We start from the raw sequence: 15,378 nt of genomic DNA, 5'->3' as shown, positions 1-15,378 counted from the left end.
CTGCGGGTGTGGTACCATCAGATTGGAAGCATGCTAATATAACACCCATATTCAAAAAAGGGGATAGAAGTAATCCAGCAAACTATAGGCCAATCAGTTTAACTAGCATTACTGGAAAAATAATGGAAGCTATAATTCAAGTGAAAATGGTAGATTACCTAGATGCAAATAACATTATAAAGGATAGCCAACATGGATTTAGGAGAGGTAGATCCTGCTTAACGAATCTGCTTGAGTTCTTTGAGGAAGCTACAAGTGAAATTGATCACAAAAAGGCCTATGATGTGATTTACTTAGATTTCCAGAAAGCCTTTGATGTTGTCCCCCACAAACGGCTCTTGTTAAAGCTTAAAGCTGCAGGAATTTTAGGAACTGTGGCAGCTTGGATCAAAAACTGGCTAACTGATAGGAAGCAGCGAGTAGTTATTAGAGGCACTATGTCACAGTGGGCCTCCGTTTATAGTGGGGTACCGCAGGGTTCAATTTTAGGACCACTATTGTTCCTAATTTACATTAATGATATTGACACGAATACATACAGTAAACTGGTTAAATTTGCAGACGACACTAAGGTGGGCGGGGTAGCAGATACTAATCAAGCAGCAGAGAGGCTTCAACGGGATCTGGATTTAATTAGCGAATGGGCTGATACTTGGCAGATGAAATTTAACACAGATAAATGTAAGGTAATCCATGCAGGGAGCAGAAATATACAGTACAGATATTTTATGGGTTCCACTGAAATAAAGGTAGCTGATTACGAGAAAGATCTCGGTATGTATGTTGATGCTTCCATGTCCCACTCTCGCCAATGTGGGGAAGCAATAAAAAAGGCGAACAGAATGTTGGGTTATATCTCTAGATGTGTGGAGTTTAAGTCAAGGGAGGTGATGTTACACTTATATAATTCCTTGGTAAGACCCCACCTAGAATACTGTGTGCAGGTTTGGTCACCATACCTCAAGAAGGACATTGCTGCCTTAGAAAAGGTGCAACGAAGAGCTACGAGAATGATTCCTGGTCTTAGAGGAATGTCTTACGAGGAGAGGTTAGCGGAACTGAATCTGTTCAGCCTTGAGCAAAGGAGACTAAGGGGGGATATGATTCAGGTCTATAAGATTCTAACGGGTCTGGATGCTGTTCAGCCAAATGACTATTTCAATATTAGTCTAAATACTAGAACTCGTGGCCATAAGTGGAAATTAGCGGGAGAACATTTTAAAACAAATTTGAGGAAGCACTTCTTTACACAGCGTGTAGTCAGAGTATGGAATAGTCTTCCTGCTATTGTAGTGGAAGCTAAAACCATGGGTTCCTTTAAATCGGAGCTAGATAAGATTTTAACAACTCTGAGATATTAGCTAAGTTCTCCCCAAACGAGCTTGATGGGCCGAATGGCCTCCTCTCGTTTGTAAATTTCTTATGTTCTTATGTTCTTATGTACTAATTAGGTTGAATTAACTGTAGTTTGTCAACAGGTTCCACACAAATTACTTCAGTAAAGTCAACTCAACATTTGTTAGTTCCTTTATTCACCAACACAAGGGTTTATCAAATTTTGTTTTACAAAAGGAAAAAAAAAAGTTAAACATACCCATGAGTGGCAGCATTCAAATTTGGTTATCTTAAGGGTGTTCACAATGGAGAACACAAGTAACTTACCACCAATTAATACGAATACAGCATCGTCTATGACCCACATATGTATAACTGAGGTTGATGTGATACTAAGCCTAGCTAAACTCAAAATAAATAAATCGCAGGGGCCTGATGGCATCTTACCTATAGTTTTAAAAGAGATGAGGGATATTATTAGCCAACCTTTAACTTTAATATTCCAGAAATCGTTATCTGCGGGTGTGGTACCATCAGATTGGAAGCATGCTAATATAACACCCATATTCAAAAAAAGGGATAGAAGTAATCCAGCAAACTATAGGCCAATCAGTTTATCATTACTGGAAAAATAATGGAAGCTATAATTCAAGTGAAAATGGTAGATTGCCTAGATGCAAATAACATTATAAAGGATAGCCAACATGGATTTAGAAGAGGTAGATCCTGCTTAACGAATCTACTTGAGTTCTTTGAGGAAGCTACAAGTGAAATTGATCACAAAAAGGCCTATGATGTGATTTACTTAGATTTCCAGAAGGCCTTTGATGTTGTCCCCCACAAACGGCTCTTGCTAAAGCTTAAAGCTGCAGGGATTTTAGGAACTGTGGCAGTTTGGATCAAAAACTGGCTAACTGACAGGAAGCAGCGAGTAGTTATTAGAGGCACAATGTCACAGTGGGCCTCCGTTCATAGTGGGGTACCGCAGGGTTAAATTTTAGGACCACTATTGTTCCTAATTAACATTAATGATATTGACACAAATACATACAGTAAATTGGTTAAATTTGCAGACGACACCAAGGTGGGCAGTGTAGCAGATACTGATCTAGCAGCAGAGAGGCTTCAACGGGATCTGAATTTAATTAGCGAATGGGCTGATACTTGGCAGATGAAATTTAACACAGAAAAATGTAAGGTAATCCATGCAGGGAGCAGAAATATAAAGTACAGATATTTTATGGGTTCCACTGAAATAAAGGTAGCTGATTACGAGAAAGATCTAGGTATGTATGTGTCACGGTTGCAGAGAGGCGAGCAGGGAAGCAGGGGAACGGAGCCAGGAAGTCGGGTTGAACGGGGTTTATTCGAGGAAGACGGGACCGGGGAAGCACAACAGGCAACATTAATGACGAGTCTGGGGAAGACTGACTCAGACGAGGACTAAATACAAAAGACAAGCCACGGACAACGAGCCACAGGTGAGAACAATCAGGGCGAAACAGGAGGTAATGGAGGTGGGCGTGGCACACATTGGGAGCGGACGGAGCGGGGCGTGACAGAACCCCCCCCCAAAGGCGCGCACACCGGGCGCGCCCGAGAGGAGACAACGGATGGGACGAGGGAACAGGACCTGAAAGACAAAAGCAAGATATCAACGGGGAACCGGAAACAAGACAGAGACACAGAACAGGAACAAGGACGAATAGAAAGACAGGACCCGACACAGGACGGGGAACGCGGACAGACAGACCAGGAAGGGAGACACAGGGGGAACACCCACAGGTGACACGAAGGGGCCAGGAGTGAACGAAGGAGACACAGAGGGCCGAGGAGCAGAGACAGGAGGCAGAAAGGGAGGAGGAACAAGGGGAGCCCGAAGGAACCCAGGCGGGCGACGGGCAGCGGCCGGAGGGGCCGCAGACGAGAGGGAGGAAGGAGCAGGAGGGGACCACCCAGGGGCCAAGGGAACGGGACGAGGGAGTGACGGAGGGGACACGGAGGGAGCAGGAGGGAACACCAGTGCAGGCAGGCAGGAGGGGGAAGCCGCGGCAGGCGGAGGCGGAGCCGGGGAAGGCGCTGTCCGACGCCAAGGCCCGGAGGCGGCTGACACGGAGGCGGGACTGAGGACCGGCACCGAGGATCCAGGGGGGGACCCGGCGGAGACCGCCGACTCCGAGGCGCAGGACCCGCAGGCAGCCACCGAGCCACAGCCAGGGGCCGAACGGGCGAGCCAAGGGGCAGGGCGGGCGGGACCCGGGCCCGACGCCTGTGTCCCCGTCCCTTACGGGACACTGACAGGCGGGGTCCTGGGGGGCGTTGGCCTTGCCGGGGTAAGGGCGAGGGAGTCAGGGCCTCTAACTAGGCAACAGGCGTGGCCGCAGACGGGGCAGCCAGAGCTGCGAGCGTGGCCGCAGGCGGAGCGGCCAGAGCCGCGGGCACGGCCGCAGGCGGAGCGGCCAGAGCCGCGGGCACGGCCGCAGGCGGGGCCGCGGGCAAGACGGGAGAGGCGGCCTCAGGCAAGGCCGCGGGCAGGACGGGAAAGGCGGCCTCAGGCGGGGCCGCGGGCAGGACGGGAGAGACGGCCTCAGGCGGGGCCGCGGTCAGGACGGGAGAGACGGCCTCAGGCGGGGCCGCGGTCAGGACGGGAGAGACGGCCTCAGGCGGGGCCGCGGGCAGGACGGGAGAGACGGCCTCAGGCGTGTGGCCAGCAGGGGGCGCCTCGGCGGGCGCCGCCATCACTTGGCCAGCAGGGGGCGCCTCGGCAGGCACCTTGGGCGTGTGGCCAGCAGGGGGCGCATCGGCGGGCACCTCAGGCGGAGCGGCTTCCTCCGTTGCAGGCGGAGGCGAAGCCAGGCCCTCGGGCAGAGCTGCAGCGGGCACCCTCAGTTCCTGGCCAGCAGGGGGCGCCACGGCGGGTGCCGCCATCACGCGGCCAGCAGGGGGCACCGCGGCGGGTGCCGCCTTCACGCGGCCAGCAGGGGGCACCGCGGCGGGTGCCGCCGTCACGCGGCCAGCAGGGGGCGCATCTGCGGCCACCTCTGGCAGTGCCGCCGACAGAGTGGTGGCAGCTGCAGGGACTGCAGGCAGAGCAGGCAGGACAGGCGGGTCAAGCAGGACAGGCGGGTCAGGCAGGACAGGCGGGTCAGGCAGGACAGGCGGGTCAGGCGGTGCTGCTGGCAGAGCGGCGGCATCAGCAGCAGGTGGTGCCGTGGGCAGAGCGGCGGCAGCAGCAGCCGGCGGTGCCGCGGGCAGAGCGGCGGCAGCAGCAGCCGGCGGTGCCGCAGGCAGAGCGGCGACAGCAGCAGCAGGACGGGAGAGACGGCCTCAGGCGGGGCCGCGGTCAGGACGGGAGAGACGGCCTCAGGGGGGGCCGCGGGCAGGACGGGAGAGACGGCCTCAGGCGGGGCCGCGGGCGTGTGGCCAGCAGGGGGCGCCTCGGCGGGCGCCGCCATCACTTGGCCAGCAGGGGGTGCCTCGGCAGGCACCTTGGGCGTGTGGCCAGCAGGGGGCGCCTCGGCGGGCACCTCAGGCGGAGCGGCTTCCTCCGTTGCAGGCGCAGGCAAAGCCAGGCCCTCGGGCAGAGCTGCAGCGGGCACCCTCAGTTCCTGGCCAGCAGGGGGCGCCACGGCGGGTGCCGCCATCACGCGGCCAGCAGGGGGCACCGCGGCGGGTGCCGCCTTCATGCGGCCAGCAGGGGGCACCGCGGCGGGTGCCGCCGTCACGCGGCCAGCAGGGGGCGCATCTGCGGCAGAGCAGGCAGGACAGGCGGGTCAAGCAGGACAGGCGGGTCAGGCAGGACAGGCGGGTCAGGCGGTGCTGCGGGCAGAGCGGCGGCAGCAGCAGCCGGCGGTGCCACGGGCAGAGCGGTGGCAGCAGCAGCCGGCGGTGCCGCGGGCAGAGCGGCGACAGCAGCAGCAGCAGGCGGGTCCGGCACGGGCGGCAGGAGGGGCGCCGAGCAACTAAGCGCTGCCCCTTTAAGGGCTCTCGGGACCCGAGGAATAGTGTCCCACACGGTGCGTTTTCTGCCTAGACCCAGGCGCGCCGGCCAGTAACAGTAAGCCTCCATCGGAGGTGGCTTCTCCGGGTGGGGGCTGGTCAGGCTGGTAGCGGCGGGGTCATCCCGGGCCAGGCTGGTAGCGGCGGGGTCATCCCGGGCGGGGAGCAGGGGAGAGCGTCGTGCTGGCATTTTCTCTCTTTCCCCTGCGCCTCTTCTTTTTCACCCGGCCGGGTCCGGTAGGTGATGGCGGGGTTGCCTCTGGCCAGGCGAGCGGCTGAAGCCCCTTTTCTTTCACCTGGCGGACGAGCTGCCGCAGGAGGGAGCGCACTTCCGCCATAGCGTGCGCTTCCGTGGACGGAGTCACTCCCTGTAGCAGGGTCCAGCTCCGATCCATGAGGGCGTAGCAGCCGGGATCCTCTTGGATCTCCGGCAGATCTCGCCAGAACGCAGTTTCCTGCAACAGGCCGAGCCAATGGTCCTCTCCCTGCTGCGATGCGTCTTCTTGGAGACTCGTCATTCTGTCACGGTTGCAGAGAGGCGAGCAGGGAAGCAGGGGAACGGAGACAGGAAGTCGGGTTGAACGGGGTTTATTCGAGGAAGACGGGACCGGGGAAGCACAACAGGCAACATTAATGACGAGTCTGGGGAAGACTGACTCAGACGAGGACTAAATACAAAAGACAAGCCACAGGTGAGAACAATCAGGGCGAAACAGGAGGTAATGGAGGTGGGCGTGGCACACATCGGGAGCGGACGGAGCGGGGCGTGACAGTATGTTGATGCTTCCATGTCCCACTCTCGCCAATGTGGGGAAGCAATAAAAAAGGCCAATAGAATGTTGGGTTATATCTCTAGGTGTGTGGAGTTTAAGTCAAGGGAGGTGATGTTACACTTATATAATTCCTTGGTAAGACCCCACCTAGAATACCGTGTGCAGGTTTGGTCACCATACCTCAAGAAGGACATTGCTGCTTTAGAAAGGGTGCAACGAAGAGCTACGAGAATGATTCCTGGTCTTAGAGGAATGTCTTATGAGGAGAGGTTAGTGGAACTGAATCTGTTTAGCCTTGAGCAAAGGAGACTAAGGGGGGATATGATTCAGGTCTATAAGATTCTAACGGGTCTGGATGCTGTTCAGCCAAATTACTATTTCAATATTTCAATTTCAATTACTATTTCAATATCCGTGGCCTGTTGAAGCGGTTGATTTGAATTATCTGTAAAGTATATTTGAGTGTTTGTGTGCCAGCACGGTTACGAGGGTGGTTGTTGTTTCATGTTTAACTTTTATTTTTACGTGTGTAATTGTCTGTCCTTGTTAATTGACAGCATGAGTGTTACCGACAGCTGCGGGCGCGAGCGGCGTTTCTGTCTGCGTCCTTCGCATCAAACACCCGCGGGTAATATTATCGAACATCGGTAACATTAACTTTAAAAGGACAGTTGCTCCGGAGCTTTGCTCGGTCGCCGGTCGGGGCCGGGAGGACATTTTCCACTTTTTTTCCCGCTCCGGCAGTAGCCTGCTTTGAGAGGGTTTTTTGGCCTCCCTAGAGCAACTTCGCTTTAGTTTAGCTAAACGTGGTTCAGCAGGAAGTTAATCTCGGGTAAGTAATTGTAAATTTGGTTATTTTAAAAGTTTAATTTAAAGGTTGTTATCGCTGACGCTGCCGGATAATTTATAATAAAGTTCCGATTTAACGCAAGTGTTAATTTAGTGTTTTAGTGTACTTTGTTTTAACTATACGTTAATTAGATCAACTAAAAGTTTAAATATTCTCTATTAATATACTGGGCTGGGAGTAAAGGACGGGGACATAGTGAGTTAGGTAATTATGGGGCCAGCTCAGTGTTGTGTTTGCGAGATGTTTGCCCTTCTGGATGCTTGCGTCCAGTCGGATTTCGTCTGCGAGCGATGTAGGTTAGTTGACTCACTCATGGTCCAGGTTCGTGACCTAGAGGAGTGACTGGCTCTCATCCATCATAACAATGAGTTAAACGAGAGAGTTAATACGCCTTCTAGGGAGACTGTGTGTACGTCACAAGCGGGGAGGGGGGAGAATGATGAACAGGTAGGTCGAGAGAGCTGGGTGAACGTAGGTCGTAGACGTAGAAAAGGGCGTACACAATTCACAGAGGCGGCATCACCTGAAGTAGCGGTGTCTAACCGCTTTCAGGTGCTTCCAGCTTTAGAGCCGGAAGAGACTGGGGAGGCAGGTGAGCCCTTGGGCACCAAGGAGCCACCTAACCCCAGTAGGAGGGAGGTTGTGGTAGTAGGGGATTCAATTATAAGAGGTGTAGATAGTTATGTGTGCACCCGTGATAGAGGGTCCCGTACGGTGTCTTGCCTGCCTGGTGCCCAGGTAGGGGACCTTCCAGATCGAGTGGACAGGCTTTTGGCCCCAGCCGGGGTGGATCCAGTGGTCGTGGTGCATGTTGGCACCAATGACATAAGAAAGGGCAGAAGGGCTGTTCTGCAAGATAAATTTATAGAAGTCGCGGATAAGCTTAGAAGCAGAAAATCCACGGTGGTATTCTCTGGAATACTTCCCGTGCCACGTGCAAGTCAGGCAAAGTTAGCTGAGATAAGGGGATTAAATGCGTGGCTAAAATGGTGGTGTAGGAAAGAGGGGTTCAGGTTTATGGGGCACTGGAAGACCTTCTGGAACAGGTCTATGTGCAGAATAGTTGAGGAATGTTTAAACTAGGGACTGGGGGGGCAGGGAGGTCAGTTAAGAATTTATGTGGGGAGAGACGGAATGCCCAAATAAATATTAAAAGTAGACACTGTAAAAGGCCTACCATTAGTGGTCTGTATTTGAATGCTAGGAGTATTAGAAACAAAATTAATGACTTAGAGGCTTTAATTTCTTCAGACAATTATGACATTATACTGTAGGAATAACTGAAACATGAATGAGTGACAATGATGGTGATGAATATAATATGGATGGTTATACGTTGTTCCGTAGAGACCGGATAAGCAAGAAGGGAGGTGGTGTTGCAGTATACGTAAAAGAAAACTTGCAGGCAAGGGATCTCACTGATAAAAATTAAAATTCAGAAGCTGTATGGATAAAACTTGATGCTAAAGATTCAAATGGCCTAATTGTCGGGGTTTGTTATAGAGCACCTAATGTAGCTGTAGAGGAAAGCAGAATATTATATGATGATATCAGGATTATGAGTAATAAAAATGATGTGGTGGTTATGGGTGATTTTAATTTACCTGGGATACAGTGGGACACAATCTCTGGCTCTTCTGTAAATGAACTTGAGATGGTGGAATTAGTACAGGATTGTTTTTTTACTCAGTTTGTTAATACTCCTACCAGGGGAGAAGCCCTTCTTGATCTGGTTTTCTGTAATAACCAGGATAGGATTGGAAAATTAGAGGTTTTAGACCCATTGTACGGTAGTGATCATAACATGGTTAAATTCGAGGTTAATTTTAGTGTCCGAAGAGCAAAGTCGAAATTAAAAGTATACAATGTTAGGAAGGCTAACTTTAATGGTATGAGACGGAAATTAGAAACTGTAAACTGGACAGAGTTAAATAGCAAAACAGTTGAAGAGGCATGGAAATTTTTCAAAAGCACATTGTTGCAAGTACAAGAGGACTTCATACCTTTTTCCAGCAAAACTAAATCTAGGAAACGACAACCAAGGTGGTTTACTAAGGAAATTAAGAATAAAGTCAGGAGGAAAAGGGCTCTGTTCCAAAAATGGAAAATAACTAATGATTTCAAAATTAAGCAGGAGTATCTAAGTCTACAGGCAGAGTTAAAAAATGACATTAGGCTATCCAAGAGGGATGTAGAAAGAAAAATTGCACTGGAGGCTAAGCATGACAGTAAAGGTTTCTTCCAATATTTTAACTCCAAGAGAGCACTAAAAGCTGAAATCACTAATTTGCAGGATAGTAAGGGACTTATAATTGATAATGAAATTGATATGGTAAATGAGTTTAATGATTATTTTTCAAGGGTGTTCACAATAGAGAACACAAGTAACTTACCACCAATTAATACGAATACAGCATCGTCTATGACCAATATATGTATAACTGAGGTTGATGTGATACTAAGCCTAGCTAAACTCAAAATAAATAAATCGCAGGGGCCTGATGGCATCTTACCTATAGTCTTAAAAGAGATGAGGGATATTATTAGCCAACCTTTAACTTTAATATTCCAGAAATCGTTATCTGCGGGTGTGGTACCATCAGATTGGAAGCATGCTAATATAACACCCATATTCAAAAAAGGGGATAGAAGTAATCCAGCAAACTATAGGCCAATCAGTTTAACTAGCATTACTGGAAAAATAATGGAAGCTATAATTCAAGTGAAAATGGTAGATTACCTAGATGCAAATAACATCATAAAGGATAGCCAACATGGATTTAGGAGAGGTAGATCCTGCTTAACGAATCTACTTGAGTTCTTTGAGGAAGCTACAAGTGAAATTGATCACAAAAAGGCCTATGATGTGATTTACTTAGATTTCCAGAAGGCCTTTGATGTTGTCCCCCACAAACGTCTCTTGCTAAAGCTTAAAGCTGCAGGGATTTTAGGAACTGTGGCAACTTGGATCAAAAACTGGCTAACTGACAGGAAGCAGCGAGTAGTTATTAGAGGCACAATGTCACAGTGGGCCTCCGTTCATAGTGGGGTACCACAGGGTTCAATTTTAGGACCTCTATTGTTCCTAATTTACATTAATGATATTGACACAAATACATACAGTAAACTGGTTAAATTTGCAGACGACACCAAGGTGGGCGGGGTAGCAGATACTAATCTAGCAGCAGAGAGGCTTCAACGGGATCTGGATTTAATTAGCGAATGGGCTGATACTTGGCAGATGAAATTTAACACAGATAAATGCAAGGTAATCCATGCAGGGAGCAGAAATATAAAGTACAGATATTTTATGGGTTCCACTGAAATAAAGGTAGCTGATTACGAGAAAGATGTCGGTATGTATGTTGATGCTTCCATGTCCCCCTCTCGCCAGTGTGGGGAAGCAATAAAAAAGGCGAACAGAATGTTGGGTTATATCTCTAGATGTGTGGAGTTTAAGTCAAGGGAGGTGATGTTACACTTATATAATTCCTTGGTAAGACCCCACCTAGAATACTGTGTGCAGGTTTGGTCACCATACCTCAAGAAGGACATTGCTGCCTTAGAAAAGGTGCAACGAAGAGCTACGAGAATGATTCCTGGTCTTAGAGGAATGTCTTATGAGGAGAGGTTAGCGGAACTGAATCTGTTTAGCCTTGAGCAAAGGAGACTAAGGGGGGATATGATTCAGGTCTATAAGATTCTAACGGGTCTGGATGCTGTTCAGCCAAATGACTATTTCAATATTAGTCTAAATACTAGAACTCGTGGCCATAAGTGGAAATTAGCGGGAGAACATTTTAAAACAAATTTGAGGAAGCACTTCTTTACACAGCGTGTAGTTAGAGTATGGAATAGTCTTCCTGCTAGTGTAGTGGAAGCTAAAACCCTGGGTTCCTTTAAATCAGAGCTAGATAAGATTTTAACAACTCTGAGCTATTAGTTAAGTTCTCCCCAAACGAGCTTGATGGGCCGAATGGCCTCCTCTCGTTTGTAAATTTCTTATGTTCTTATGTTCTTTACCTTTAAAAAAAATAAATAAACAACAGCTCTGGACACTGCATGCCACCCAGAACAGTGGTGCATGTCACAAAAAAAAAAGAAAAAAGGTATGTAATCTTTCAAGTGTTTTTTCAATTAACTGATTTCAAGTGCAAAGCAGGCCTTTATGTTAATGCCATAAACTTTTAAGTGCTCAACGTTGGTTCACTCATACAGTTTTTTAAGCATCTGTAAACACTTCACATGAAAAAGAAATGTCACCCAGAACATGTGCATGTCACACCAAAAAAAAAATATATATATATATATAAACTCCCAAGTTGTGAAGCACTTCAACACCCTCAATCACTATCCAACATCAAATGGAGTAATGGTGGCATCACCTACCTCAGCATTAATGCTGTAGAAAAAATAATAAAAAATCTGGACACGCTTCACATGACAAAGAAACATGCCACCCAGAACAGTGGTGCGTGCCACACAAAAAAGAAAGAAAGAAAAAAAGGTATGTAAACTTAAGTGTTTTTCAATTAAATTGTTTCAAGTGAAAAGCAGGCCTTCATGTTAAACGCACACGTGCTCAATGTTCACTCATACAGTTTGTTTTTAAGCATCTGTACCTTGGTTGAGAGTCTGGTAGCATCCAGCTGGAGGAAGATTTTCTGAAGCACCTCAAAGAACGTTTTCAGTTCCTGAGGATAACTGAGGTTCATTGCATATATGACACCCATTAAGAGTGCACATGCAGAACATAAGAACATAAGAACATAAGAAATTTACAAACGAGAGGAGGCCATTCGGCCCATCAAGCTCGTTTGGGGAGAACTTAGCTAATATCTCAGAGTTGTTAAAATCTTATCTAGCTCTGATTTAAAGGAACCCATGGTTTTAGCTTCCACTACAATAGCAGGAAGACTATTCCATACTCTGACTACACGCTGTGTAAAGAAGTGCTTCCTCAAATTTGTTTTAAAATGTTCTCCCGCTAATTTCCACTTATGGCCACGAGTTCTAGTATTTAGACTAATATTGAAATAGTCATTTGGCTGAACAGCATCCAGACCCGTTAGAATCTTATAGACCTGAATCATATCCCCCCTTAGTCTCCTTTGCTCAAGGCTGAACAGATTCAGTTCCGCTAACCTCTCCTCGTAAGACATTCCTCTAAGACCAGGAATCATTCTCGTAGCTCTTCGTTGCACCTTTTCTAAGGCAGCAATGTCCTTCTTGAGGTATGGTGACCAAACCTGCACACAGTATTCTAGGTGGGGTCTTACCAAGGAATTATATAAGTGTAACATCACCTCCCTTGACTTAAACTCCACACATCTAGAGATATAACCCAACATTCTGTTCGCCTTTTTTATTGCTTCCCCACATTGGCGAGAGTGGGACATGGAAGCATCAACATACATACCGAGATCTTTCTCGTAATCAGCTACCTTTATTTCAGTGGAACCCATAAAATATCTGTACTGTATATTTCTGCTCCCTGCATGGATTACCTTACATTTATCTGTGTTAAATTTCATCTGCCAAGTATCAGCCCATTCGCTAATTAAATCCAGATCCCGTTGAAGCCTCTCTGCTGCTAGATTAGTATCTGCTACCCCGCCCACCTTAGTGTCGTCTGCAAATTTAACCAGTTTACTGTATGTATTTGTGTCAATATCATTAATGTAAATTAGGAACAATAGTGGTCCTAAAATTGAACCCTGCGGTACCCCACTATAAACGGAGGCCCACTGTGACATAGTGCCTCTAATAACTACTCGCTGCTTCCTATCAGTTAGCCAGTTTTTGATCCAAGCTGCCACAGTTCCTAAAATTCCTGCAGCTTTAAGCTTTAACAAGAGCCGTTTGTGGGGGACAACATCAAAGGCTTTCTGGAAATCTAAGTAAATCACATCATAGGCCTTTTTGTGATCAATTTCACTTGTAGCTTCCTCAAAGAACTCAAGCAGATTAGTTAAGCAGGATCTACCTCTCCTAAATCCATGTTGGCTATCCTTTATAATGTTATTTGCATCTAGGTAATCTACCATTTTCACTTGAATTATAGCTTCCATTATTTTTCCAGTAATGCTAGTTAAACTGATTGGCCTATAGTTTGCTGGATTACTTCTATCCCCTTTTTTGAATATGGGTGTTATATTAGCATGCTTCCAATCTGATGGTACCACACCCGCAGATAACGATTTCTGGAATATTAAAAAAGGTGAAAGAAGGTTAAAGAAGCGATGTCTCCCAAGCCCTGAAGCACTTCAACACCCTCAATCACTATTCCAACATCAACTGGAGTGTTGGTGCCATCCCCTCCCTCAGCATTAATACTGTAGATGCCAAAGACAACTTGTTCAAGGTCCCTCTGGGCAGCACTGCTATCTGAATCCTTTCCACACACACAAGACAACAATGAAATCACCAGCCAATTACATAATTCAAAAGAGCTCATTTGCATTGCAATTTTCTCCATAAATGTTTTAAAATAGTGCTTTACTAACTTGATTTCTCACAATTTGTACACTCACTGGCCACTTAATTAAGTACACCTGTATGACCTAATGTCATCTAATATAGCAACTCGCCTGCCATAAATCGTGATTTCGTGATTTTGGTCTAGACCAAAATTGCCATTCCTAAAAGCCACATCCCACAATGTTACATGGATATTGTGATATAATTAAAAGCCGCAGGATACTGTTACTGCTGCAGTAATTGTTAGTATTACCTACCAGATACTCTTGGAAGAGACTGCTTGGATCTTCATTTAGATAGATACAAAGTGCCCTGAGGAGGCACTCCCTCTTCTTTTCAACAGTTTCATTCTAAATAGGAAAAAAGCAGCATCAACATAAATACTATAAACCTATTACACTTTTAAAATTATTGGAAATGGGTGAAACTTTAACGATAAAAGTAGGCACATGTACAATGACCATTTACTTATACAAACATTATCAATGGTTATGATAATGTTCAATGATTACTTAATTACAGAATACACTGAAGTAGGGCTGTCACGAAAACTACTTTTTGTTGTGCAATATTTTGTGCAAACACTAATATTTGATGCATTATATAACATTGATTATGGATGTTTTAAGAAGCAGTTTATACCTCAGGCACAGTAAACAGTCCTGGCCATCTGGTCTTGAGCTCTGCAATCATGGGTTTGTCCCTGACTACCTCCTGTCTCCTATACGCAAAGGTCTTGGCCATATTCTCCTTGATAACTGCATTGTTGCGTCTTTTTTTGACCTCGGACAACAGTGACACTCTTTCGCCTTCAAGGCTGTCCTGGGTCTCTCCAGCAGGATAGGGGGGGCAGAAATTTACTTCTGCCGTTCTTGGTTTTTTAACGTTATAGGCCGGCTGGCACTTATCTGCAGGTTTGTTCTTGAGGGAATTAATGCTCATCTCTGGGCAGCCCAAGTTTCTTAGCTTTGTCCTATAGTTAGCCATCTTATACTTGAGGCTAATTTTCCATCCATAGTAACCACTAGAGGATCCTTGTTCCCTCAAACATGGGTGAGCTTTGATTAAAGCTTCAGCAACAGATTCTATTTCCAAATTTGAAGGATATGCCTTGAACTTAATTATTTGCTCAGCCAGACTTTCCAAGATGTCTGACTTTAGTTTGTGGCCGGGGTTTAGGAGAACTCTGCTTGACATGAAGGCCTGGTTTGCACTTTGAAGTTGCATCTCCACATCATATGGAAATGTAGGTATTTGAAAGTCTGTAGGCCACTGCGATCGAGCAATTGCTGAGTCAGGGGAGGAGAGTATGATTGTGTCATCAGAGGATGAAGATGTGCCTTCACCACTCTGGTTCAAACAGCCTTGACTGACATCTGAAGCATCTGACAATGAGATGACTTTCACTGTACTCTTGTCTTGTATATCACTAATTTGACTAAGGTTTACAAAGTTATTATCAAAGTCGCTGTCCATGTACTGGAGTCTAATGTCCCCCTCTATATCAAACTGACGTTTGATCTCATTTGAAAGATCGTCCACAGACTTTGGCATGCCCGATTCTATGGTCAACTTTTCAGCATTATTAGCACCAAAGACAATCCGCAGTTTCACAGGTCCAGCCATCATGCAAATACTTCAACCTAAAAAAAAAGATTAAAGTCAAATTTGAGACAATGATGTTAGAATGGAAAGTGAAGCTAAGGTTGCTGTAGGATGGAAAAGATGTGCCCACCTTAATACCGTATTTTCCGCACTATAAGGCGCACTAAAAAGCCTTTGATTTTCTTAAAAAATAACTGCGCCTTATAATCCAGTGCGCTTTAAACGTGGATTAATTTCTGTTGTGCATACTGAACTCGAAGCGATTTGAATGTTTTAGTATTGAAAAGTGAGTGTATTGTGTAGTACTTCACGTGTTATAAATTAACAATTTCAAGA

The 15,378-nt window shown here is 46.8% G+C and overlaps 1 protein-coding gene across 2 annotated transcripts in view; it reads right to left on the bottom strand.

Annotated features, from left to right (window-relative positions):
* The window catches only part of LOC140581960 (uncharacterized), a 90,510-nt gene that overhangs the window by 59,046 nt on the left and 16,086 nt on the right, over nucleotides 1-15,378 (bottom strand). The window contains exons 3-5 of one of the 2 annotated variants that reach the window (XM_072705923.1): nucleotides 14,080-15,080; nucleotides 13,695-13,787; nucleotides 7,572-7,806 (exon numbers count right to left, since the gene is read on the bottom strand). In XM_072705923.1, the coding sequence (XP_072562024.1) occupies nucleotides 7,615-7,806; nucleotides 13,695-13,787; nucleotides 14,080-15,066 (1,272 nt within the window). In that variant the 5' untranslated portion in view covers nucleotides 15,067-15,080 and the 3' untranslated portion in view covers nucleotides 7,572-7,614. Of the gene's footprint in view, nucleotides 1-7,571; nucleotides 7,807-13,694; nucleotides 13,788-14,079; nucleotides 15,081-15,378 lie in introns of those variants that run through there. The other variant, XM_072705924.1, reaches the window with a different exon arrangement.

This window comes from Paramormyrops kingsleyae, chromosome 23 (genome assembly GCF_048594095.1).
Source record: "Paramormyrops kingsleyae isolate MSU_618 chromosome 23, PKINGS_0.4, whole genome shotgun sequence".
In the NCBI taxonomy this organism is placed as follows: domain Eukaryota; kingdom Metazoa; phylum Chordata; class Actinopteri; order Osteoglossiformes; family Mormyridae; genus Paramormyrops; species Paramormyrops kingsleyae.
The sequence above is the reverse complement of the archived record's forward strand: the minus strand, read 5'-3'. Positions and strand labels throughout refer to the sequence as shown.